At 47.4% G+C, this 26920-nt stretch overlaps 1 protein-coding gene across 2 annotated transcripts in view; it reads right to left on the bottom strand.

Annotated features, from left to right (window-relative positions):
• The window catches only part of PPP3CC (protein phosphatase 3 catalytic subunit gamma), a 1509833-nt gene that overhangs the window by 624079 nt on the left and 858834 nt on the right, over window positions 1-26920 (bottom strand). For both annotated transcript variants that reach the window (XM_069617714.1, XM_069617713.1), the window contains exon 10: window positions 18174-18251. In XM_069617714.1, the coding sequence (XP_069473815.1) occupies window positions 18174-18251 (78 nt within the window). The remainder of the gene's footprint in view (window positions 1-18173; window positions 18252-26920) is intronic.

Here is a 26920-nt window from a genome sequence, read left to right on the forward strand (position 1 = left end):
TGTATACCCCTGGTTGAATGAGCCCTGAGGTATTGAGGAGGCCCTTTTCCTGTCAATTTATAGCACTCTATATTAGTTAGTATTATCCATCTTGAGATGGTCTGTTTCGTGATAGGTAAACCTTGTGTATGTCCTGCATACCACACAAGCTACTGGTCTGCTTGTCTAATCCTGGCAAGTCTGTTAATATAAAAACTCAAGGCACGCCTTGGATCCAGCCTGTGCAATCTCGCTTCCTCTTTTCCTGGGTGGGGAGGAGGGTAAAATGAAGGTACGGTTATTTTTTGTGTGATGTGGAATTCTGAGACCACCTTTGGGATTTGGCTTCACTTGAAGAACTACCTTTTCTTTGTGAAAGATTGTATGAGGAGGTTTGCAAGATAGAGCTTGTAACTCGCTCACTCTTCTGGCAGAAGTTAAAGCCACTAGAAAGACTGTTTTAAGAGTGAGAAACCTGAATGGAAAGGAATGAAGGGATTCAAATGGAGTACACATTAGAAATGTTAAAACTAGGTTTAAATCCCACAGGGGAACTTGAAAAGGAGTTGGGGGAAAGAAATTAGTGAACCCTTTCAGAAATTGAATGACTATGGGCAACTTGAAACGTGAAGGCTCCTCGACCGTGCGCTTAAAGATTGACAGCGCAGCAAGGTAACCCTTGATTGTGCGGACTCGAAGTCCTGAATTTGCCATGTATAGTAAGAAAGATAACACCATCGGTGTACTACATGAAAAAAGGTCAATTTTCTTATCTCTACATCAGCTGCAGAATTTGTTCCAACGGCAGCGGTATAGAGATTTAGTTGCTGGCCTGCTGGCTGAAAGCAACACCTCCATTACATCATCCGGAAGGTCCCAATCTTTGTATCTCAACCTTTCAGAAGCCAAGCGTGAAGGTTGAGGGTCCGGATATCTGGATGGAGAACCTGACCTTCCTTCTGCGAGAGAAGATCCTCTCTTTGTGAAAGACAAATCGGAGGACAGATGGACATGTCTAGAAGATCCGGGTACCACTGTCATGATCTCTGCTTCCAAAAGATCAGGACTTGCCCGACTCCCTTGGAAGCAGACCCATAACCCCGGTTCCCGAGTGCCAGCCAGTCCCAATTGGGACCTTTTGGACCCTGTCCTGGCACCAGTGGCACCAGGCTCATAAAGATGCCCAGTCCCAGCGCTGGAAGCGCCAGGCTCATAATGCTTGGGTGGACTTACCTGCAGCAGACCATGCTGCTTACTTACCTGCCAGTTGAACCCCTGATCCTCTTCTGTTTGGGACTACTTTTCCTGTTGGGTGGGGCAGGAGCCACTCCCTAGGTTCAGAACACTGGAACTCTTCTGGAAAGCAGGAACTCTTTTCTTACCTAGGCGTGGCTGTGGAAGGAGACACCTAAGTACTACAGGAGGCTATTTAAACCACACCCGATGGATGAATCTTGCTTTGCGTTATTCTGCATTCTCTGCAGCAGAACGCTCATCGTGTCTTCTGCTTCTGATCCTGGGCCTAAGGGAACAAAGGCTTACCATCCTGGAATCCAGTCTTCAGCAGCACCTGTAAAGACAAAGAAAGAACAGGTTAGCACTACGGTCTTCAGTGGCAGCGCATCTCTTACCTGATCCATCGGCTGTCACCAACGCCTCGCGCTGCATTCCGGCATCTGAAAGACAAAGGCTTACCTACTCTTCGCATGCTCCGGAGGTCTTCGCACTGCATTCCGGCATCTGAAAGACAAAAGCTTACCAGCTCTTCGCACGCTCCGGAGGCCTTCGGCGCTGCATCCAGCATCTGAAAGACAAAAGAAGGTGCGTTTAAAGACATTGGGCAACTTTATTACTCACGCGCCATTACTCCTTCCCACGCCTAATCCAGTGGGTATTCCAGCACCCTTCAGCTTCTCTAAAGCTCCGAACTTGTACCTGCAAGATAAAAGGGACAGTTAGTGCGCATCGTGAAGCAGGCTACAAGCGCTTACTTAAGTGCTTCCAGGCGCTTCTATTCCTCACGCGGGTTCGATCCTCAACTATCATCAGCCCGCCATCCGCCATCGCCGGAACCCTGCAAAACAAGAGATATCATTACAAAAGACTTAAGACATTTGAAGTGCCCAGAACTTACCGTTCGTGCAGTTAACGACGGACAGCAGTCCTCTGAGGTCAAGAGGCCTGCACCCTTATCCAGTGAAGAAACTGGTTACGGCACCCTGCCCCGAGGCAGATGGAGAGCTCGGCGTTCACTTACCTAAGGTGAGGGCGTTAACCTTTGGGGTTCTACAGGAGAAGAGAAAGGGAAGAGGAGAGAGGCACCCAATAACCCCAGTTCATTAATCCCATATTTTCTATCTGCAGACATCTTACTCTTCGAGTCAGACATACAGTGCACAGAGGTCCAGCCCAAAGAGCCAACCGTGTGTTACACATCACCTTTGAAGATACGGCATTCACCCAGTCAAGACCGGCGCCTCTGCGGGAATCAGGTGAGCGTTACAACCACTTTCTCATGGCCCAATCCGGGGCAATTAGAATCATGGGTTTCTGGAATCTCCTCAACCTCCTGATCACTTGAGGAATGACGGGGACTGGAGGAAACACGTACAGAAGTGGAAATGTCCAGTGCACCACAAACGCATCCCCCAGAGCTCCTCTGAGGGGAAATTCCCTATAGCAATAATGATCGCACTTCTGGTTGATACTGGTGGCGAACAGATCCACTTGAAGGGTTCCCCAAAGGGCAAAGATCTCTTGAAGGACTTCCTGAGCTAGTTCCCATTTGTGGGAGAGTGTTCTGCCTGCTCAGAGCGTCCGCCGTCGAGTTCTTCTCTCCGGCTAGGTGAACTGCCGATGGAGAGATTCCTTCTTGAATTGCCCAGAACCAGAGCAGCATTGCCTCTCTGCACAGTGGCAGTGACCCATGCCTCCTCTTTTGTTGAGATAGTGCATGGCCACTGTGTTGTCCATCATCAGGACATTTTTTCCCCTGTACTGATGGCAGGAACGGGTTCTAATAGGTTGATGTGTAGTCTGGACTCCAATGGAGACCAACGACTGTTGATGGTCAAGTCATTGGAATGAGCTCCCCACCCCGTGAGTGAGGCGTCTGTGACTGCTGTTATCTCCGGCCATGGTTGCCAAAACGTTCTCCTTTCAAGATATTCTCCCAACAGGCCCACCACCGAAGGTCTTGTGCTACTCTGTTCGGGAATTGAAGGAGATCTGACATCCTTCCTGAGAATTGAGACCACTGGGTCCTGAGCGCCCACTGGAGAGATCTCATTCTCAGGCAAGCCTCTGGCACTAGAAAAATGCAGGATGCCATGAAGCTGAGCAACCTCAAAAAGTCAAAGGTTGGTAGACGTTGGGCATTTTGAAACCTGGTGACCATCTGTAGAATATCTTGAGCCCTCTCTTCTGGTGGTGAGGTTTTTCCCAGGGATGTGTCCAAGACTGCTCCAATGAACTGGAGTCTCTGTGATGGTATCATCTGTGACTTCTTTAAGTTGAGGGAGAAACACAGTTTGTGGAGGAAGTGGCAAACATAATCTAGATTATCTGAGCTTGTTCCGGGGACACTGTTCTGATCAACCAGTCGTCCATGTAGGGGTAGACATGAATCCCTTCCATTAGCTTGGTGAAGACCCTAGGGCGGATGTCAGCCCAAATGGCACAACCCGAAATTGATAGTGAGAGTTGCCAATGGCGAACCTCAGGTACTTCCTGTGCTTGTGATGGATTGGCACATGAAAGTAAGCATCATGAAGGTCCAGAGATACCAACCAATCCTGAAGCTGGAGGGCCTGAAGGATCTGAGAAAGGGTTACCATCTTGAACTTGTCTTTCCTGAGGAATTTGTTCAATTCTCGCAAGTCCAAGATGGGTCTCAGTCCTCTGACTTCCTTTGGGATTAGAAAGTAGGGGTAATACCAACCCTTGTTCCTCTCTGCTACAGGTACCGGTTCTATGGCACCTTTCTCTAGCAGGTCTCAAATCTCCTGCATAAGGAGCAGGTCTGGAAGCTTCAAAGAGTTGTTCCCCGGTGGATGACGGAGTGTGTAGGAAAGGCAGGCAGTAACCTTGGGCAACTGTTTCCAATGCCCAAGCATCTGACGTAATAGCCTGCCATTCTGTCAGATGTTGAGTTAACCTGCATCCTACTGGTGTTGTGTGGTGAGACCTCAGAGGGGTTTAGAAGCGGCTGATGCAGATGTTGAGGGTAAAGCAGAAGCTGCTAATGCAGACTTGGTACCTTTGATCCGTCCACCACAGGTGAATCGTTTCTGGCCCCTTTGAGCTGACTGCCCTCTGTTTTTTCCGAATGCGTAGTAAAAACAAAACGGCTTCCCCTTCCAGGATGTACAGGACGTACATGTGGGGCGATCTGGAGTTTGGCGGATTGCAGCCCCAAGTGATTTTGCTGCCACCTTTGAGGTTTGCAATTTCGCCAGACTGTCATCAGCTTTCTTGCCAAATAGAGAGGTACCGTCAAAGGGCATGTTCAGAAGCCTGGCTGTTAGGGAGAATTCTCTCTTTAGGCTGAATTTCCTAACCTAGTGAGTCCCCCAGCAGCTTTGCTGGATTTCTGGAGTTTGTTTTTTTCTCCTGCCAAGAGCGAGACTCTTTCTCCCACTCTTGGACATGATTAATGGTATTCCTTTGACTGGTAATGTGTTTTATGGGCTAAGGGGTCTTTACTCCAAAGGGTCTCATGTGTTTTTTCCTATGTGTGTTACACAGAACTCTCCGTGCAGTAACACAGGGGTGTCATAGTGACACCCCACCATAGACTCCATACCCTGCGACTGACTACTGTCTCCCAGGGAATGTAAAGTCACCATTGGCTTTACTAGTCCCAAATTATTAACAGAAACCAGTACAAACCATCATATTGTGGACGTACTGGTCGGGGCAATTCGATTGCCCCGGGGTCTGTTAGTCGAGGGGGCACGTCTCCGTCCCCCCTGATCGAGTTTTGGCTGGTGGCAGTGGAAACTACTTTTTATATTCAACCGCAAATATTCTCCTATGGGATTTTCCCATTGTTCGAGGCTACCAACTTTAATCATTTAATTCTCATAGCATCTAACATACCGCCGGTTTATTTAATTAATATTAATTCTCCGGTTGGTATTTTTTGCCAAGACTCGATTCTAAAATGGCGTTTGTGTTCTCTTCTGTGACTCCAACCTAAGTCGAGCCCTTTGTTCCACTTTTTTGGCGGGCTTCTCCACAGAAGCCTCCAAAAGTGGTGCCACTCTGTCTGGGTACCACAGGGGGAGTGGGAGGGGGTTTAGGCACCCTGGACTGAGTTACCTTGGTAACTCAAGTCGCACTCTTGTGTGATTGGCCCAAGTGGTGAGCCGGCCGGCTCACCACTTAGCATGTTTGATTGACAGCTAGGCTGAGTGAATGGGGTATGCTGCATAAAAGCAGGGCTTTGGGGACTGGAACTTCAGAAGTCGCCACAGGACCTGAGAATCCGACGAGGGAGAAGCTGAGCCGACCTACCACGACGACACCACCGGTGGAGCCCTGCAGAACCGACTCACCACTTCCCGACGATAGAGAAGATCTCCCGGCTGGAGAGGCTTCTTCCCCTGACTGGTGGGCACAACCAGTTTACCTTTCTTTCTTCGCACCCCAGCCCGGTGTGTGGTCGAACTGCCCGTGCCAAGCACCCCGGCAGCTGGATAGCCATCACCCCTGAACCACAAATCACCGGACCGCTCCTTGTACCTGAGAAACTCAGCGGCTGGTTTCTTCCCTGGCAGTGCAACGGACTCCTGTCTTCCTCCACAACGAGATCCTCTCTTCCCCCGGACGAAGCACTGACTTGCACCCGCTGCCAGGAACAACTGCCCCCGCTGGAGCGTTCTCACCACTTTAAGGTACCGTGTCTGCCAGGCCTCCCTTTCTAAAGATTGCTACAAGGTAATAATAACTCCTTAACCTTCTGGACTGGGCTGGCCGCCTTGACCCTCTAACTGGTGCCTTTCTGTGGTCCAACTCCTTTTTGAACCTTTACAAGACTTTTGTGCACTGCAACCGTGTGACCTTGGACACATTTCGTTTGGATCCTCTGAAAGTGGATCCGGCCTCTTGAACTGTAACTTCACGGTTTTACTTTGCCTTCCTCTCTTGTTGTGTTCTTGAAAAAGTGGTGGGATCTGTTTCAATTTGTTCTCTGTTTTTCTCTCCCTTTTTAAAACGAACTATTAGAGTGCCATCTACGTTAAGCGCTCACCGCTGTCTGAAAATAATTGGGGGTTTACTTAAGACTTGTCTAATATTCTTTTAAGGGAGTGTATATCTTTTAGTGACCGTGTTTTTGAATTGCTTACTATTAATGCCTGTGTGTTTTTCTAGATGTGGTTTTAAATAAATAATTATATCTCTTTTACAGCAAGCCCTGGTCAGAGTTTACTTGTTCTATTGTGTGCTCTTGACCTATTGTGAATACTCTGTATACTGCCTAACTCTTCTTGAGGGAAGTCTGACTGCTCAGCCACAGCTACCAAGTGAATCTGTGTGGTACAGACTGCTACCAAGTGGGTTTACTGCCAAACACCTGTAGTCCTAAATCTTTTGCAGTGGTCCCTGAGGGAACTGCACAGGTTTCTGCCTAACACTGGCTTGTACATCCAGAGCATAACCAGATTTCCGCAACCACGCAAATCTGTGGATTGTGGTACTTGTCAACATGGCTCTGCTGATGTTGTCAGCAGAGTCGAGACCTGTTTGGAGGGACTCACACATTGCATCCTTCCCTTCCTTGATGATGTTCAAGAATGCGTCTCGCTCCTCCCCTTCTGGGAGACAGCTGCCGATGAAGAGCACTCCCAAAGGGTGTGGCTGAATCTCGCTAGTGTGCAAGTGGCGTTAATAGACTTAAGTGCCATACTGCATGCTGAAAAGAAATTTTTAGACATGGCATCAAATGTTTTGTCGTCCCTATCTTGTGGTATAGGTGGGTATGCCGACTTACTACTTGATGACGTCACTGCCTGCACTACCAAACTCTGTGGATTTTGGTGCTTACTTAAATATTCAGGGTCTGAAAGCTTATTTACTGCCGGGATAACCTCCGGTGTTTCCCAATTTGCAGCTATTTTTCATTGCAATGCTGCATGAAAAGGAACTATGTGGTCTTCTTGAGGCCCTTTACCTAAGATGTCTGTAAAATCATCTTGTTGGATAGAGGGTGTAGGTGTTGTTCACCCCATAAATTCCATAATTCTTGCCATACAGGCTCTGTAAGGCATTTCTGCATGCTCTCCAGGTTCTGGCCTGGCGAATTCTGCCTCTGGAAAGGTATCTTTGCCATTGGCCTCTTGTAAAGATTCTTGACGATCTCTCAATCTATTCTCCTCAGAGAGTAATTCCTCTGGAATAGGCGCTCTTGTTGTTTGTAAACCAAAAGGCCTCTCATTGTCAGAGTCCTCTCCTTCCTTATAAATAGAAGATAAAGCTCTGAAATAGTCAGATCGTGGAAGAGGGTCAAAACCCATTTCCAGAGAAGAGGGTGCCAAATTGGTGGCTCCTGCATGAGAAAAAGTTGTAGTTGCTGATGCTTACGTCATAGGGCTCGACAATCCTGTAAATGGTGTTGAAAAACTCGAAAAAAGCCTTGATGTCGTCGAGAGAATCGGAATCCTACTCGGTGTAGTCTATATTGTCGAGGCCACTCTCGGCGCTTTGGACGGGACATTCGAGACCTGTAGTGCCGGAGGCGCAGTTGGGGTCTGTGGCTTTGAGGGCTTCTCCTTCATCGGAGTTGACGTAGGTGTCGATGACTTGTGCATCAAAGGTACCTTTGACGATGGCGTCGATGACGCAGTCTTATTCAATGAAGTCTTGTCTTTACTCTAGGGTTTGTGACACTCTCAGCATGCTTTCTTGATTTGTACTGATTTTGCTCCTTGAGTCACATATTTGTGGGGTGCACCTTCATGGCGCGCATTTGAAGTGTGGAGGAAGTGTGTTGACTGTTGGGCTGTGACCCTGTTCGCCGCTGCTGAACTGTCCTTTTCTCTGCACTGAGACGCTGTATGGAGGAGAGGAAGCTTGTCCACCTGACTGTCCAAGCAAGTAACATCTATCCAGCTTCCACAAAGCAGTAGCCGCCTCTTGCTTACCCTCCAACAAGTCGGGACTTCTTAAGATCTTGGGATCAATCAGGGCACATGTTAAAGGACCATGGGACATCCTTCCACGCTTACTTGTTCAATACAGCAGTTGCTGTACTCCAGTATGTGTACATCATCCTCCTGATGAAGACATTGTATAAATTAACATTCCACGTCGAAAGCGGTTGAGAAAAACTCAAAGGGCTGTGATCTGAACTTTTGCTGTTATCCACGTTTTCAATAGATTTGTTTAATAATCTCTACTGTTTTCTGTATAAACTACTAATGTTTTTCTGGGGAGATATCATGAATTGTGCTCCTCCCATGTTTACAATTCTATGCGTCTGGTTTTTAACAATTTATTTGAATGTCACTGATTGCAGAGGTGTGTTTGAATGCTGCACTATGAATGGAAAGTGTGTGAGATTTTTACTAGCCGTTTTAGGCAAAATAATGTTGCTGCGCTGCAGTGTTTTCTAAAAATTGTGTAGTGTCTAATGTGATTTATTCACTTTTTCCAATTTTTATATCATTTAAAATAAATGTTGATATAATTTTGTAAACAAATTTCTCTGGACAATTTTTCTGGTCTACTGCACCTTCATTGTAGACAGAACACTTGCATAACAGCAAGTCCCTCTTGCTTTAAGCAGTACCCAAACCGAGTTTCTTCCTTGCTCCTCACTGTACTCATGTGAGTTTTTTAATGGATCGATTGCCAGTAGAACCGAAGGGCTTAAAGACTACCACCGACAATTTGGATCCAACGGCTCAATGGTCTACCTATCTACCTCCCCAATGCAACAAATTCCCCTAGCATTGTGTTCATGTAGCCTGTGAACCTATGCTCTCATTTCTGCCTCCAACTTTAGGTAAGAAGCAGGGGCGAGCAAGCGAGTTTGTGAGCCCCTACCTTAGTCTGTAGCATACTGCCAAGAACCGGCTCACTTCCTGATGTAGTGCAAAAAGAATGTGTTTTCTGGTAGATAAAGCCTACAGACTGCTAGTGGTCCCTGAATGTACACTCATTGCATTCTTCATGATTTATCAGTTCCACTGGGGTAGCCCTACATGACAAACTAGGCAGGGGAGAAAAGCACTGTGGGAATCCACCCTTCACCACTTCTCACGATTGCAAGCTAGGAGAACTTCACATAGTTACTGCGCCCCTCAAACTGTACCTCATAGGAGACTTCAACAGTTTACAAATTGGAATATTATTAGCAGGATCAGGGCTTCCGCTGTAACACGGAGAAGATTCTAATGACGAGTAACATAATAGTTACGGCAGTGATTAACTTATTTACTCCTACGAAGAGTCCCCTTTCCTCCAAACTTAAAGGGAGATTGCTAAGCACTCCGTAGAACAGAGGAAAGCAAACATAAACCAAAAATGCCACCATGCCTCAGTCTGAATTAGGCGCCCGCTTGAGGTACTCCGTCTACTCTAGTTGCCGGGCAAATGCCTCCAACACCTGCTCACCATGGTCCATGACTCCTTTTCCTTGCAAATGCTCCTTGCCTTGGCCCATGACTCCATTTCCTCGTTATCTGTGCAAGTGATCAGGTTATCGACCATTCTGGATTTCTGGGGTCAGTCTCCCATTTTAAACTTTTCTCCCCGATTGTCCTATGTCCCTGATGTTTCCCCAGATTTTAGCTGCGGCTACACCCCCTTTGATGTATAGCTCCATTTATGTGGTTTCGTATACAGGGTCCTCTACTCCTTCCAGTCCTGACGAAGGCAGGTAGACTACCTTTGCGCCAAAAGGTCCCTTCAAGAGTAGGACTACAGGCTACGCTTCTACGCATTAAGGGTGCTTGACAACCCAGTATAGATCATTCCATGTTTTGGATACATAGACCCTGAGAAAAACACGCATCTGATATGTGCAACAATAGGATGCCTACCATGTGCACAATATTTAGCAGGTTGAGAATAGCCGTATTGAAATCAGTCTTCCCGACACAAGCACTTTGTGACAGCATCACCAACCACCTGAGATCAAAAACAGAAACAATCCAACAGACAATCAATGCAACCCAGGCTAATGCAACCACAACTGCTATACCACAGACAAGGGGAAAAACACAGACTACTGCAAAACTCACCCTCCTAGAAACAATCACAGAAGAAACCTTTCCCACACTGATCAAGGACACCAATTTTGCAGGATCCCCCAAGTCACTTCTGCCCACCCGACATCTTCAAAAAATCCTCAACCACAGAACCCCAGCAACAGACAATAGGGAATCAAACCAACTGCATTCAAATCAGCATACATCAAACCACTGGTAAAAAGGGAACCGGAAAGCGCAAACCATTGGTAAAAAGGGAATCGGAAAGCGCAGAAGACCCGAGAAACTACAGATCGATATCCAACTTGCCCTACCCAGCAAAGATCATGGAGAACCATGTCCTACTTAAATACGTCGAAACAAACAGAATACTCGACCCGTCACAAGTTGGCTTCAGACTGATGAGGAACAGAAATAGCGCTCCTATTGATATGGGACGACCAAAAAATAAATGCAGACAACAACGCGCAACCAGCCTTCATACTATTGGACATATCTGCAGCTTTTGGCACAATTAGCCACGCAACACTAATAAAAAGACTGATGGAATGTGGCATACAGGAATCTGCACTAAGGTAGTTTACCGCATTCCCCACGCCGAAATAAAAGAACCTACTTAACACAGCATCTGAAACACCATAAATATCTCCTGCAGAGGTTCACACAGATCCAGCCTCTCTCCCCTGCTTTTCAACAACTGCCTCACAGACGTCTACAACTGGATGAAAATGAACAACCTAAAACTGAACCCGGCCAAAAATAGAAATAATCCTCTCACCCACAGAAACCCACAACTAAACTGGCCGGCCGGCATGGGAACACAACCGGAAACTTCTAACGTAGTGAACACCCTAGGAATACCCATAGACAAAAGACTATCCCTGGAACCGCAAAACAACAAACACAAAAAATGCTTCTTCCTCATAGGACTACTCAGAGGACTACTTCCATAGGTCTCCTTTCCTAACAGAACCCTCACAATCATATCCCTGATACTTACAAGAATTGACTATGCAAATAGCATCTAGCTAGGAATGCCAGAAAGACTCACCAAGAAACTCTAAAGTGTGCTGCAAAACACTGCAGCCAGGATTCTATTAAGATTAAACAGAAGATAACACATCACTCCAGCACTGAAAAGCCTACATTGGCCACGAGTAAAAAAAACACATTAAATTCAAAGCACTCTCCATCACCCATAAAGCCTTACACAGACAAGGATCTGAATTCGGCAAGCCAAGATCAGCCGCTAACAACCAAGAAGGGACCTAAGAGCAAGCGATGACCTACAAATAGAGAAAAAACAATACCAAAAAAAATGAAATTTCCGACAGCGTTCTCACATCTATTCACTAACCTCTGGAACACCAGGCCCAAAGAAATTAGAACCACAGAAGACCACATCACCTTCAGAAAATGACTCAAAACCTGGTTATTCAACAGACAATGACCAGCGCAAAGGGACAAAGGCAGCAAGAAAATTGCAGACCAAAAATAAATACACTTAGGGACACGGTCACAGATAATAGCAGAAATTTCTTAGAGGACCAGAACACTGCACCACCCCCTCCTCCCGCCCGTCCCCCAGCCATGCTAAACAAACTAGAGTGATCAACGAAGAGAAGGCCGCCCAACAACAGGCAGATTTAGGGATAAAATGACGCGCACCTATGCACCAAGGAAACTCAGGCAGGCAACCCATTAAAACCAAAGCATCACCACAACCTACCTGCCCACAACTAAGGCCACTGTAACCTGCCCAGCCATAACTAGGGCCATCTGGCTGAACACCTCCCCCTATATCTTTAGAACTACTGCTGCGCACCCTTTTGGCAACTGACTGGACATCAGGTCCACACCCAACAGCCAAGACTAATCTTGACAAGTAACCAGGAACACACAGGTACAACCATCTACCTAACACCATAACCCGCAGGGAAGTCAGCCCCCGGACCTAGAGGAGGCAAGATGGGCTGACGAACCACAACCAAGAATGTTGGTAGCTACTATCAAGCGGCAACCGAAGGCTCACTGCAGAGGTTTCACCAAACAGACTCCTACATAACCAACACCACTACACTTGACTAGGGGCTAGCCACACTACACAAACACACCAAGAATCAATCTAATATTTTCACCCTACCATCTCTCTGAGACCCTGGAAGCAAACCTAGAGGGAACTCCCCGGCACATAGTTCATAAATACTTCAATTCCACATTTACACACCAACACAATAGACAGTCATACACCAACAGCCATCCATAATGCTGGACCCCTTATGGATACAAATAACCAGTGTGCACAACCATATCGTTACAACACACAGGACCTCCCGAACCACCCCCCACATGCAAAAGTGTGCTCACAGATGCCAGTTCCTCCTGGTTCTGAACCTATCCTATCATCCTGTCCCGCTTACACCCCCAGCCCTCCTCTCTTGCAGAGCCACATGAGTGCCTGGAGATTGCCCTTGGGTGGTAGCCGTGCACCGTATAAATCAACATAACATAAAATAACAAATTGAATCTCTACGTTGCATACATTCTTGATGTTTGTCTATTTTTGTAAGAACTGTATTATTTATTTAGTACTGTGTTATTTATGTGAATATTCACCATTGCTCTTTATAGATGAATCAGTTATTGAGAAGTTTACACTTCATATTCATTGATATACAAGAGAAACACAAATATTAGAAACGAGCAATATAAAAACATAAAAGTAATGTAAAAAATACTAGTGATGAAGATTTGGTCTTGCTTTTTAAAATACTAACAGAAAGCATGGGAGTGCCCAAATGCTGTGCAATTTAGTTATGAATTGGAGCAAGGTGCACAAATAAGCCACTAGCATGTACTCTGCTGGGAACACCACTTTGTAATGTCTTGTCTATTTCCCCAGTTCCCAGCAGTAGGGGTCTCCCTTGGTAACCTATAGTGAGTTAGAGGAGCCAACGAGGACAGCACATCATTGCTAGTTTGAGGGTGCTGGGCGGTTGGTGGTTGGGGGTGAGGGGACGACTGAAGTGTAGAAAGGGTCTCTTGAATACAAGCTCCGTTACTTGAAAATGTGTCAGCACTAATCAAATTGTACAAACGGCATGGTTGCGTATACATGCACAGCTCAGCACTATCAGTTTATGGAGGCTAGACATATATCCAGTAAAATACCTACAATCTATCTATTTTCCAATCTGGCCACAGAAGATTTTCAAATTGCAAATCGCTATTTGCCAGCCTTAAATACAGGCCTTGAGCTCTTTGATAAGTAATGTCCATGCCAACTGAGCCTCTGAAGACGGAGTCCAACTGGCCACTGAACAGACCTCATTATGAATCTCTTCAAAGAAACTACTAGGACACAGGAGAACATGAGTCCCAGAATCCTTTGGAACAAGAATGGGAACATGGAGGTAAGAATCTTTCAAAGCCAAATCCCATATTTTAAGTAAGACTCAATCTACACCGGAGTTATCACATTGAAAATCTCTACAGAAAAGAAAAGGTTGAATGAGCAGAGGTCCAGCAGGATCCACAGTGCAGAAAGCAGTCTGGCTTTTCTTCAATGTGAAAATATTCGAAAGGAAGCTCTGGGGTTTATCGGAATGAGCAAGTTTTTCCACTGTCAGACCTCCAGATGCTTCAGTACCCATTAGCTTTTAAGAGATTAAGAGAGCAGTAGGTCAGAAACGGGAAAAAGGAAAGGGTTGAAAGGTAAGACAGAAGCCATTGACCAGCAGAGAGAAGGTACATTATTCAGAGGAAATGAAGAAGCGGAGTTAAAATGTTCTGAAATCCTCCCCATCAAAGGTGTCTTGTGAGCTGAGAGCAAGCTCTCATTGTTTCAACTTGGCGGCTGTTGCAGAAGTCTGGAGAAATAGCCTATAGTAGTGGACTTGTGCATTTATTCTTCTCAGCCTGTTGGAGGGCCAAGCTTGTTGCCTGCTACTAAGCTTGTGTAAGCTGCAAATGTACCACAAGGAGGGCGATTCGAAGATGAAAATGCTTTTCGTGGCTGTTTCATAAGCACTGCCAACAGGTTTACTGTTAACGTGCTAGTCTTTTTGCAATCAAGTTACGGGCGAGCACTTTCTCCTGTGCTTATTGCCGACATTTATTAGCTTTAAGCAACACTTTCCTAGAAATATCTTTCATTGCTGCCTCAACATAGCCAAAGGGTTGATTCTAGCAGCTTCATTGTCACCATCATGAGATCCAGAATTAAGACTGTCCTGTTGCTCCTAAGGCAGAAAAAAGACAGAATGACCATGCTCATTATACAGCCTCTGCTTGCACCCTGCCAGAATTGTGTCAGCAATGGCTAAGCGAGTGTTCGGGTAGACACATTGCCTCATACTGTCTGAATATATTCTTTCTTCCTACTGATCCTCGAGGGTGGAAGCAGTAGGGACAGAGCCAGACAAGAATGTCTCTGCACATGCAAACTAGCTTCTCTCGCTTGCACACAATGAAGAGGGACACATGGGTTTTGGAACTGCAAGTACAAAATGACCTATTGAGTAAAGAGAGCAAGAAGGGACATATATAGTGATCACTGAGGCAGGATAGAGGGGGTAAGTCCATAGCTGCAGTTAAAAACCATGAAAAGGAAATGGAAGAGAGATGGTAAGAATCAAAAGGAAGCCAAAAAGGGGCTCAAGAGAAGAGGAAATGGGCGCAGGGAGACAGGCAGTAAAAAGTATGAATGGTAGAGTAAAAGACCAAGCAGAGTGAGGTAAGACGATAGGCTGGGAGTCCAATAAGTCAAGCAGAGCAGTACTCTAGATGAGAGGGAACCAGAGAGGAAATAAGCAGTTTGGTGGCATGAGAAGAAAAGGACAGGAACAAGCTATGTTAGAGATACGTGTGGTAAATGTGATAGCGAGAAATCTAAATAAATGCCATGGATAGAAAGGGGAGTGGAGAGGGGATGCATCGAGATGTAGGAAGTGCGCATGCATTTAAGATTGTATTTCCAGTATGCCAGGGGGTGGTGGGGGGAGCGGGGGGGAGGAACGGGACGGTTAGTGCTAATAAAGGAGTCCTGCAGAGAAGAAAAACAGCCGTAGATTTTTGAATCATCAGCGTAGAAGTGTGATAGCCCAAATAAGGAAACAATAGAGGAAAGAGGGGTGTATAGTGTTAAGAGAAGTGGGTTCAGAATGAAACGCTGAGAAACCCTATGTGAGAAAGTGATAGAATGTTTACCAGCCAAGGCAACAGAAAAGTCACAAGAATGGATTAGATTATAAAAGAAGGATAAGATGGTAAACTTTCTCTACTTCCACCCCTCCTTCTCCCCCAACGATTAGACACCTCTGACAGATTCTCCGGCACTACAGGTCTTGACAACATAGACTGCATTTTAATTTAAATATTCTGTATTAAACAAAAATGTTTTTTGAAATTTGGAATGTTGCACGCAGTCTATGTTGTCAAGACCTGTAGTGCCGGAGAATCTGTCAGAGGTGTCTAATCGTTGGGGGAGAAGGAGGGGTGGAAGTAGAGAAAGTTTACCATCTTATCCTTCTTTTATAATATAATCTATGTTCCTATTGGTGGAGTAATATGTGGTACATATAAATAGGATCCTGTGTACCTATTTGATTACATAAGCAAGTATGGAACCACTGGTGAACAGTACCATAGACCCATTTAGGAGAAAATGCAAAGGAGTGGATGGTGATCGACTGTCAAAAGTGGCAGAAATATCAATAATAATAATAATAATAATAATATTAATAATAATAAAATGTTTTGCATGTAAAGCAGTTGGAGATGTGAAAGGTTGCCATGGTGGATGGAATCGAGAGGACGGAAACCAGATTGGTGTGGAGGAAGTAAAAAATGGAGTTCCACATAAGTTGCAATCTGAGTATAGACAACGCCTCCAAGAATCTTAGAAAGATATTGTGAGAAATAGGGCAGAAGCTAGCAGAAACGGAATGGTTAAGAGAGGGCTTTTATTCTAGCATCTGCAGAATGGCAGCGCGTTTAAAATCAGTCCGAAGGTAGTGGAGGAGAGAGACCTACTTATATATGTTAAAAAGTAAGGAGGTGAGGGTAACTTTTAGAGATGAGAGGGGAAGGGAGTGGATCAAAGGGGCAAGCAGTAGGACGAGCATGAGATCAGTAAACAGCCATTTCAAGAACAGAAAGAGGGGAAATGTAGATATGGAGGAGACAACTGAGGCAGGCAGAAACTCAGAGGAATTGGGAATCAAGGTAAGAGCACGGCAGCTTTGTGTTTTTGTTTGAAAATAAGTCCGCAAAGGGAGAGGGGGAGAGGGAAGAAAACAAAGAAGAGTCAGGAGATTGTGCTGAAAGAATGCAATTAGGAGCCGAAACACGAGGAGGCGACGATGGGAAAGAGAGAACGAGGTCCAAAAATAGCCCTTTTCCAGTAGTTAAAGAATAATAAAGTAAGTGAAAATAAAAGGGGGACAGGAGTCCTGGTGAACTATATATAAAATTAAGAAAGTATTGGGATGAGGTTTGGAAAATGAGGGAAGATGAAACTTAAAAGAAGAATATGAGTGGAGAGAGGTAGGAGTAATAGAGAATCCCAGTGCCTCTACCTCAACATGACTGGAGAGGATAATCAGAAATAATTGAAAGAGGAGTAGTAATAGTGGTAAGAGTTGCAGTGTCGGTGATAGAGATCCATGTATCAGTTATGCAAAAGAAATGAAGATGAACATTTAAAAAGGTATCGAGAGCCATATGGGATTTGTTGCAGATCTAGGAGGGACTGGGAATGCGTATAGCTAGGAACAATGGGGAAAGAGGAGTTAGAAGGGATGGAAATTAAGTTAGCAAGATTACGAGAATGGGAAGGGGGGAGGTGGAATGGCGGCTGGACCAGTGCAGTGGGATGGGGGTAGTTATGGGAGGAGGGTCAGTGAGTAAAGAAAGAAAGAAAAAAACGAAAACAGGTCAGGTTGTGTAAAGGCTGCAGAAAGATGGAAAAGATGGTCAAATCTTCGTAGCAGGAATGCAGGATGTGACTGACCGAGGAGACAGGGAAAGAAATAGCCATAACAGGTAGCATAACAGGGAGCATTGTGAGAGAGGGTGGGTGTTGTGATGTGACCAACTCCAACGTCTCAAACATGAGCAAACTGTAAATGCTGTTGTTCATAGGAGTAGCTACCCTTTGGAAAGGACGCATAGGGGGAGGATGCCCTGAAAGCAAAAAGAAAAAGTGCTGTAGGTCATGGGACTAGGTCAAGCCACGAACTGGAGAGAGGGGCCACTGGAGACCCAGGGCCTGAAGGCAGTAGAGGTCCAGGTGTGTGGGCAGCAGTAGAGGTGTTGTAGGCAAGTGCCTTACTCCAGAGGATCACGTCCTAAGGTAGGTGCAGAGGGGGCGGGGACGAGGTCATGTGGCCAGCTGGAGAGGGCAGATGGGAGTGTCACCCGAGACCTACGGCCCAATGACTGACACACTGACACACACACACTGACATACACACACACACACCCCAACCTCCACCCAACCCCCCCCCCTCCCCCAGTAGGGCCACCCAGTCACCTAATGGATGTTTACACAAACAAAATATTGGCACTCATTTACGAAAAGGCCCACAATCACATGTTCCAGAATAGAATCCTAACATGAGACATTGCTCTATCATGAAGATTTGGAAAACTGCCATACCTTGGGTTTCTCCCCAAACACATTAATGAGAAATGAGAGCATACATAATGATATACTTCTCAAAGAACAGATCGGGCTTCAGATCTGGTTTCATTACAGAGCAATTTTCATCATGCCCATTTTGGAAACTCTATAATCTCTGCTCATGTTCTTGAGTTTATGAAAAGTTTCCTGCCAGGCATCCCCAACATTTTCAAGTGAAAATGCAGAGTTTGGCAGAAGCACCAATTTGGGCACTGGCAGTCTGTAGACTAAGGTGCAAAGGCAAATTTGAACCAATTTCATTCTATGCCCATCCCAACTCCAATGCAGTTTCTTACCTTCTAAAGTGTCATCCCCATCAGAGATCAGCTCGTCGTCTGAACAGATGTTGAGAATGTTCACCAGCATCTCTGTTACTGTAGGAGCAAAGGGAAATGTATAAGTGAGTGGAAAATGATAAGCATGCACATCCACAATGTGTGAAAGATGGGAGACTAATGCTCAACAGAGCATGTCAGTGACAGAAACTGCTAAGTATGCGCAGGCCGGGATTAGCGAAAGCACTGGTACTCATGCAATGAGTAAACAATGACTCTGTGGAACAACACATATGCACAAAATAAAAGTCTGACATGCCACAAGTACTACTAGTAGAAGTGTAAGTAAATGCAAAATTAACAATACATGTTGTGTCTATGTCTCCTGCCTATCCCTTGGGGTGTATATGTGAGTGCAAATCAATGGGACAAGCAAAACCACCCACTAGGTGAAGTGGGGCCGGGCGTGGTATGGTGAGCATCTTCTGGTCCCATCCCACAACACTTGTGAATGGGCAAGCGCTTGAGCTTGTCAAATATGACCACTGGCTTTAACTGGCTCCTTAAGGAGAAAGCAAGATCATGTTTGTAATTTTACCAACATAGGAGAACAGTGCAGACTTTAAATCACTGTTATCGAATACGTTAATTACGTGTAACTATGGTTCTCCAACATTAGTATTTTTCAGAGATTCACATGTGGAATATTTGTCATCAGGCTGGGAATGTTCTGTATATAAAATAGCATTCTCTATAATAGAGGATAATCAACTGCGCTCACATCAGTGAGCTATCAATGTCATTTTTGGTTCCTCTACTCGGTGGCCAATAGGCACCCTCTTCCTTAACTCCAGACCTGGAGGCATTTTGAGATTACTTTAAACACACAGGCAGAATGTACGCTGAGCCTAGTGAAGGTCAGTGGGATGGTTGCATGTAAATCTATGAAAGATACCAATGCTGGTGTGACAAGGTCAGGGTCATGAACCTGTCAAGAGGCAATGGAGATATCTACAAGCAGTAGGGTGGGGCAGTTTGAGGTGGGAGGGTACAGTCCATACTCCACCATGAGTGTGCTTTGTGTATAACTGATGCTACCACTTCCTTGCACGTCAGCCTCGCTTCTGGCAAGTGGCCAGAGTTCTTTTTTGCTTTTTTCTCTTTGATATTTCCCAATATCCAGCTTGCTGCTTCGGACATTTTTTTCCTCAGTAGAGGGCACTGTGCATCGATACCTGTCGAGTCGATGTCCCTCGGAGGCCTCTGTCGAAGTCATCACAGGTATAAGTAGTGCATGCAGCGTCCATTGCTCAGTTCCATTTTGAAGCGAAGAAGTGTCTTAAGTTAGACGGTTACTACCCTTGAGGAAGTGTAGACTGTAACCACAAGGGAAGATTTACTGCGAGGTAGGATGGGAGGGGTGATAAGGAATATGTGGGAGGAACATCCATTTGAAAGAATGTTACCAGGGGTAAGTAACTTGTTCTTCGAATGGATTGTGTCCTCCCACGTATTCCTTATCTTTGATACTCTCCCAAAGCAGTAACATAGTCAGGAGGAGGGAGTAACATTTGAATAATCAAGTATGTACAGAGTATAGCACTGCCTTTCCAAATTTAGATTCTTTGCTAGTGGAGAATTCCAGACTATAGTATTTTGTAACGGTGTGTGCAGACGAGCATGTGGCAGCCGCACAAATATCCTTTATTGGAACTCCTCTTTGAAGAACTGACGAAGCTGCGATACCCCTGGTTGAGTGGGCCCTTATGTGTTCTGGAGGGTCTTTACCGGCCAATTTGTAACATTCTACAATTGTTAAAATAATCCACCTAGAGATGGTTTGTTTGGAGATGGCTAGGTCCAATTTATGACCTGTGTAACCCACAAATAATTGGTCAGTTTGTCTTATCTTAGCAAGTCTGCTAATGTAAAAACTCAAGGCACGCTTTGGATCGAGTCTGTGTAGCCTTTCTTCCTCTTTCCTCGGATGTGTACGAGGGTAAAAAGAAGGTAATGTTATTCTCGGAGTGATGTGGAGCTCAGATACCACCTTGGGAAGGAAGTCAGGCTTCACCTTTAATACTAGTCTGTCCTTGTGAAAGACAGTGTGAGGAGGCTTGCAAGACAAAGCCTGTAGCTCACTCATGGTTCGGGCAGATGTTATTGCCACTAAAAAGACTGTGTTGAGGGTAAGAAGTCTTAATGGGCACTAATGAAGCGGCTCAAAAGGAGTACTCATTAAAAAGTTTAAGACAAAATTTAGATCCCATAGTGGGACTTTAAAAAGGAGTTGGGGGGTAAACATTAGTTAACCCCTTCAAGAATTGTATTACCAGAGGTATTTTAAAATAGGAGACTTCCTCAGCAGTACGCTTGAAAATGGAAAGTGCTGCTAGGTAACCTTTGATCGTACCAATCTGGAGGCCCAGATTTGCCAAGTGCAACAGAAAAGATAACAACATTGGTGTATTGCATGAAAAAGGGTCAACATTCTTACCTCTACACCAGCTGCAGAACCTATTCCAACGGCAGCGGTATAAAGATTTGGTTGCTAGCCTTCTGGCCGAAAGCAACACCTTCATTACGTCATCCGGGAGGTACCAATCCTTGTATCTCAGACGCGCAGAAACCATGCATGAAGGCTGAGAGTCCCGATATCCGGATGGAGAACCTGACCTTCCTCTTGCGAGAGAAGATCCTCTCTTTGTGGAAGACAAATCAGAGGACAGATGGTCATGTCTAGAAGGTCCGGGTACCACGTTCTCCTGCCCCAATCCGGGGCAATTAGCATCATGGTTTTCCTGAACCTCTGCAACCTCCTTATTACATGAGGAATGACGGGGACTGGAAGAAACGCGTAGGAGTTTAAATTCCCAGTCCACCATGAACGCGTCCCCTAGAGCTTCTCTCGGGGGAAATTCCCTGGAGCAGTACAGGTTGCACTTCCTGTTGGCATTGGTCGCAACCAGATCCACTTGAGGGGTTCCCCAAAGGGTGAAGATCTCTTGGAGGACTTCCTGAGCTAGTTCCCACTTGTGGGAGACTGCACACTGCCTGCTCAGAGCGTTCACCGTTGTGTTCTTCTCTACCGCTAAATGCACTGCGGACACAGATTCCTTCTTGTATTGCCCAGACCCAGAGCTGCTTTTCCTCCCTGCACAGTGGTAGTGACCCTACACCACCTTTCTTGATGAGGTAGTACATGTCCACTGTATTGTTTGTCATTATCAGGACATTTTTTCCCCACACAGACAGCAGGAAGGCCTTCAGCGCTAGTCTGATTGCCCTCAGCTCTAAAAGGTTGATATGTAGTTTGGACTCCGATGGAGACACACGACCGCTGATGGTCAAATTGTTGGTATGAGCTCCCCCACCCCATGAGTGAGGCATCCGTCACTACTGTAATCTCTGGACATGGTTGGCAAAAAGGTTCTCCTTTCAAGATGTTTTCCCGACAGGCCCACCACTGAAGGTCCAGTGAGACTCTGTTTGGAATTTGTAGGAGATCTGCCATCCTTCCCGAGAACTGTGACCACTGGGTCCTGAGAGCCCATTGGAGAGATCTCATTCTCAGGCAAGCCTCTGGCACCAGAAAAATGCAGGATGCCATGCGGCCAAGCGACCTCAGAAAATCGAAGGCTTCGAGACGTTGGACATTCTGGAATTTTGTCACCATCTGTAGAATGTCTTGAGCTCTCACAACTGGTGGCAAGGATTTTCCCAGGGATGCATCCAGGACTGCTCCGATAAATTGGAGTCTTTGTGATGCTATCATGCAGGACTTCTTGAAGTTGAGGGAAAAGCTCAGTCTGTGGAGGGAGTGGCCCGCGTAACTTAGATGATCTAGGGCTTGTTCCGGGGAATTTTCCCTGATCAACCAATTGTCTAGGTAGCGACAGACGTGAATCCCCCCCCCCCCCCCATCTCCTGAGACTCACTGGAACAACTACCATTAACTTGCTGAAAACCCTTGGGGTGGAGGTTAGCCCAAATGGCAGAACCAGAAACTGATAGTGTAAGTTGCCAATGGTGAACCTCAGGTACTTTCTGTGCTTGTGATGGATAGGCACGTGAAAGTAAGCATCCTGAGGTCCAATGATCCCAACCAATCATGAAGTTGGAGGGCCTGAAGGATCTAAGAAAGGGTTACCATCTTGAAGTTGTCCTTCCTGAGGAACTTGTTCAAGTTCTTAAGTCCAAGATGGGTCTCAAGCCTCTGTCCTTTTTTGGAATGAGAAAATACGGGAAGTACCAACCCTTGTTCATCTCCGCTACAGCTACCAGTTCTGTAGCAGGGTTAAAATCTCCTGCATAAGGAACGGATCCAGAATCGTCAAAGAGCTGTTTCCCGGTGGATGACTCGGAGGTGCATATAGGAAAAGCAGACAGTAACCTTGGGAAATTGTCTCGAATACCCAAGTATCTGAAGTAATAGCCTGCCATCCTGTCAGATGTTGAGTTAATTTGACTCCTACTGTTATCTTGAGATGTCTTTGGGGCGGCTGACGCAGATGCTGAGGGTAAAGTAGCACCTGCTGTTGCGGTCTTAGCACCTCTACCACGTCCACCACAGGGGAATCGTCTCTGGCCTCTTTGAGCTGGCTGTCCTCTGCCTTTTTCGAATGCGGAATAGCGAAAGCACCTACCCTTCCCGGGCGCACCTGTGGGGCGGTTTGGAGTTTGCCTTATCGCAGCTCCAAGGGATTTGGCTGCTGCCTTTGAATTTTGCAGCTTCTCCAAACTCTCATCAGCTTTACTCCCAAATAGATGTGTGCCTTCAAAAGCATGTTGAGAAGTCTCTACTGTACGTCTGGGGCAAATCCCGACTTAAGCAACCACGCAAATGGAACAAGTTACTTACCTGTAACTGTTGTTCTCCAGCATGGGTCTGGCATGGATTCACATGCTCATGAATATTCCTCGCCGTCAGGCTGGGAATCCTCGGTAAAGAAAAAAATCAGTCCAGTTTAGTTTCTGAACTGACTTTCTACTACTAACCAATCACTGGTCTCTGGGTCATACTGCCATCTACCTAAGCCCCTCCTCTGGTAGCCATCTTCAGATTTTGTAGCACCTAAAGTGGCAGTAGGACCAAGAGAAGAGCCGCAGAGGGGTTGGAGGGAGGGTTCGCATGTGAATCTATGCCAAACCCATGCTGGAGAACAACAGTTACAGGTAAGTAACTTGTTCCTTCTCCAGCATGGGGTCTGGCATGGATTCACATATTCAGGAATATAAGAATACATAGCAGTACACACATGCACAACCACAGGAGGTGGCAAGGCTCAACATTAAGCATTTCAACAACTCAACATTAAGCATCTCTTACCTCCTCACCAGGCTCACCTTCAAGCGAACAGGTTGCGCAGCACTGCCTGGCCGACTCTGGACTCCTCCTTGAATCCAGTCAACGCAGTAGAATCTCGTGAAGGTGTGTGTCCACCTCCACGTAGCAGCCCTGCAGATGTCCAGCAGGGGCACACCAGACAGGAACGCCTTAGTAGCAGCGATCGTTCTGGTCGAATGGGCTCTCGGACTACCGGGCAACGGTCGGTTTGCCAACCAGTGACAGTGCATGATGCAGCCAGAGAGCCATATGGAAATGGAAGCCTTCGAGAGGGCCTTCCCTTGGTTCACAGGTCCAAAGTTCACAAACAGCTGTGATGTCTTCCGAAAACTCTTTGTGCGGTCCATGTAGAACTTCAGCGCTCTAGCCACATCCAGCGAGTGCAAAGTCCTCTCGGCCGGCGACAAAGGCAACGGGAAGAAAATAGGCAACAAGTGCAACGGCATCTTGGGCACGAAGGAGGGGTGCCTCCTCAGCACTACCTTTGTCTCGTGGAATGTCAGATGTGGAGGTTTACAGGAGAGTGCCTGGATCTCTCCCACTCGTCGTGCGGAGGTGATGGCCACAAGAAACGCTGTTTTCCACGATAGGAACTTCAACGGTGCCGAATGCAGAGGCTCGAATGGTGGGCCCCTGAGCCTAGTCAGCAACACGTTGAGCTCCCATGCCAGGGCCGGAGCCTTCACCGGCGGGAACGAGCGGAACAGTCCTTTCATGAACTCCTTCACCAGGCGGTGAGACCACAGCAACGACCGCCCCGGAGTTCTGGTGTAGCGGGAGATAGCCGCCAGATAGATCTTGATGGAGGCATGTGCCAGCTCCACCTTGGCCAGTGACAGCAAGTATGGCAGCACTTTAGGGGCCGTAATCCGTAGAGGGTTGATCATCTGTGCACGGCACCAGACAGAGAACCTCTTCCATTTATGTCCATAGCACTTAAGAATCGAGGACGCCCTGGCCTTTGCAAGGACGACCTTGCAGTCCGCCGGGATATCGTAGCCTCTGAACTCTAGTGCTGCAGGAGCCAGGCCAGCAGGTTCAGCGATCCTGGGTCGTGATGTAGGATGGTGCCTCCTTCCCTGGCGAGAAGATCCGCGGCTGTCGACAGTTTGACTGGGGGGGACGCTGACAAGTCCAGAAGGTCCGGGAACCATATCTGCCTCGGCCACGCCGGTGCAACGAGGCTCATCCTGCACCGGGACCGTCTGAGTTGACTGATGAGTCGCAGAAGCAACGGCAGCGGTGGGAACGCATACAGGAACAGGCTGTCCCAGGGGAAGGAGAGTACATCACCCATGCTCCCCGGCTGGGGAAACCTGCTGGCGAACCTCCGGCACTTGGTGTTCATCGCCGTCGCTAAGAGATCCATCTGGGGATTGCCCCATCGTCGGAATAGCAGATCCACTTAATCCTGCCGGAGTTCCCACTCGTGACGGTGTTCTTTACTCCTGCCAGGTGGTAGGGTACCAGGAACATCCCATGGGAAATGGCCCAGTGCCACAGCTCCTGCGCATCATTGGATAGGGCTGGGGATCTGGTACCCCCTTGCTTCCGGATGTAGAACATCGTGGTGGTGTTGTCGGGGAAGAACCTCACCACCTTGCCCTTGAGGGACGGGAGGAACGACCTGAGGGCACAGAACACGGCTCGGAGCTCCAAGACGTTGATGTCTAGTGACCTCTCCTCTGGGAGCCAAAGGCCTCTTGTGTGGAGATCTCCAGTGTGCGCTCCCCATCCTCCAGGGAGGCATCGTCGTCACCGTTTCATGATGTGTCGGGGTCTGGAAGTCCATACCCGCCGCTAGATGCACGCGGTTTCCCCACCACCGGATCGCTTGACGGAATGTCTTGTTGAGGGAGATCTTGTCTTCGAAAATGCCCGCATCGAGGAACTCCTGCAGTGGTTGCATCCGCAACCTGCATAGGCGCACGAGGTAGATGCACAATAACATGCCGAGTAGGGACTTAATGGATCTCACCCTGACCATGTCCATGTGCAACAGCCGTTGTACCTTGCCCAGGATGGCCTTCGTCCTTTCCTCCGACGGTGAAGCCAATCGTGCCACTGTGTCGAGTCTGCCCCTAGGAACAGGGCGTCTTGCGACGGTACCAAGAGGGATTTCGCAAAGTTGATCGAGAATCCCATATCCGTGAACAGTCGGATGATCTTCGCCGTGTGGTCGACGGCGAGTTCTCTGGACTTTGCTCAGATGAGCCAATCGTCCAAGTAGGGGTATACGTGGATCCCCTACAGGCGCAGCCGCGCCGCCACTGGTAACAGGCACTTGATGAAGACCCTCAGCGCCGACTTCAAACTGAAGGGTAGGGCCTTGAACTGGTATTGTCGCCCTTGGACTACGAATGCCCTTTGTGTATTGGGATGTGGAAGTAGGCATCCTTCAAGTCCAGCGACGACAGGAAGTCGGCCTCCTCCAGCTGTCCCAGCACGTGCTGAAGGGTGACCATCCGGAACTTCTGGGACTTGATGTATTTGTTGAGGCGGCGAAGGACCAGGATGGGTCGCCAACCGCCGGTCTTCTTTCGGATGAGGAGGTACTGCAAGTATACTCCGGAGCCCTGGAGCCTCTATCGCACCCTTTTTTTAAGCATTGCTCGTACCTCCACAGGCAGCCGTGGCACATGGTTTTCCTTCCTGGCCACGGGTGGTAGACGGGGACACTTTCTTTGGAATTCCAGAGTGTGCCCATTGGCCAGAGCATCCAGCACCCAACTGTCGGTGGAGATGGACTCCCACACGCTGACGAAATTCGCCAGCCGGCCTCCCACCGGGGTGCTTGGGTGGGGGCCTGACGTCACTGCCCATTTCTTCTTGGCCGCTGCAGAGACCACCGAATCCGGGGACGGCTGAACTCTAAGGCACATCAGGGCAGAATCTGGGACCCGGTACTTCTTCTCATACCGGTCCCTCTTCGCAGGAGCCGTGGATGGGTTCTTGAGCAGCAACAGTCCCTCGTCCCAGATGTCGTTCAGTAACGGGACTGAAAGGACTGTCTTCCTCTTGGCCTCCCATCGTTGGTAGAGGAAACCCTTCTTCTTCTGCTCTTCAGGACAAAGCTGGAAAAGTTCTGATGCCCTGGCGATCATGGCGTGAAAGGAGCCAATTTCGTCGGGAGGGGCAGGGGGTGATGGGAGATCCATCCCGTCAACCGTCCGTTCCCATTGTCGCCGTCTCAGTCTCCTCCCTCGGTGGAGGGAAAGGAGGTGAAGGCTGGAAAGGAGGGGGAGGATGGATTTGCCTCCCCTTGTTCGATGGGCTCCCCGACAGTCCAGGCGCTGCTGGATCGTCCGCTGGGGGTAAGGGCAACCTCGTCCTGATCTTCGTACACAGGGCCTGGATAGCCATCAAGATCGCTCTTGTGTTTTCCTGTGGCATAGGCATGGGTTGCGACGGGAACGACGGC

This window comes from Ambystoma mexicanum, chromosome 10 (assembly GCF_040938575.1).
Source record: "Ambystoma mexicanum isolate Mex_15411 chromosome 10, UKY_AmexF1_1, whole genome shotgun sequence".
Classification (NCBI taxonomy): domain Eukaryota; kingdom Metazoa; phylum Chordata; class Amphibia; order Caudata; family Ambystomatidae; genus Ambystoma; species Ambystoma mexicanum.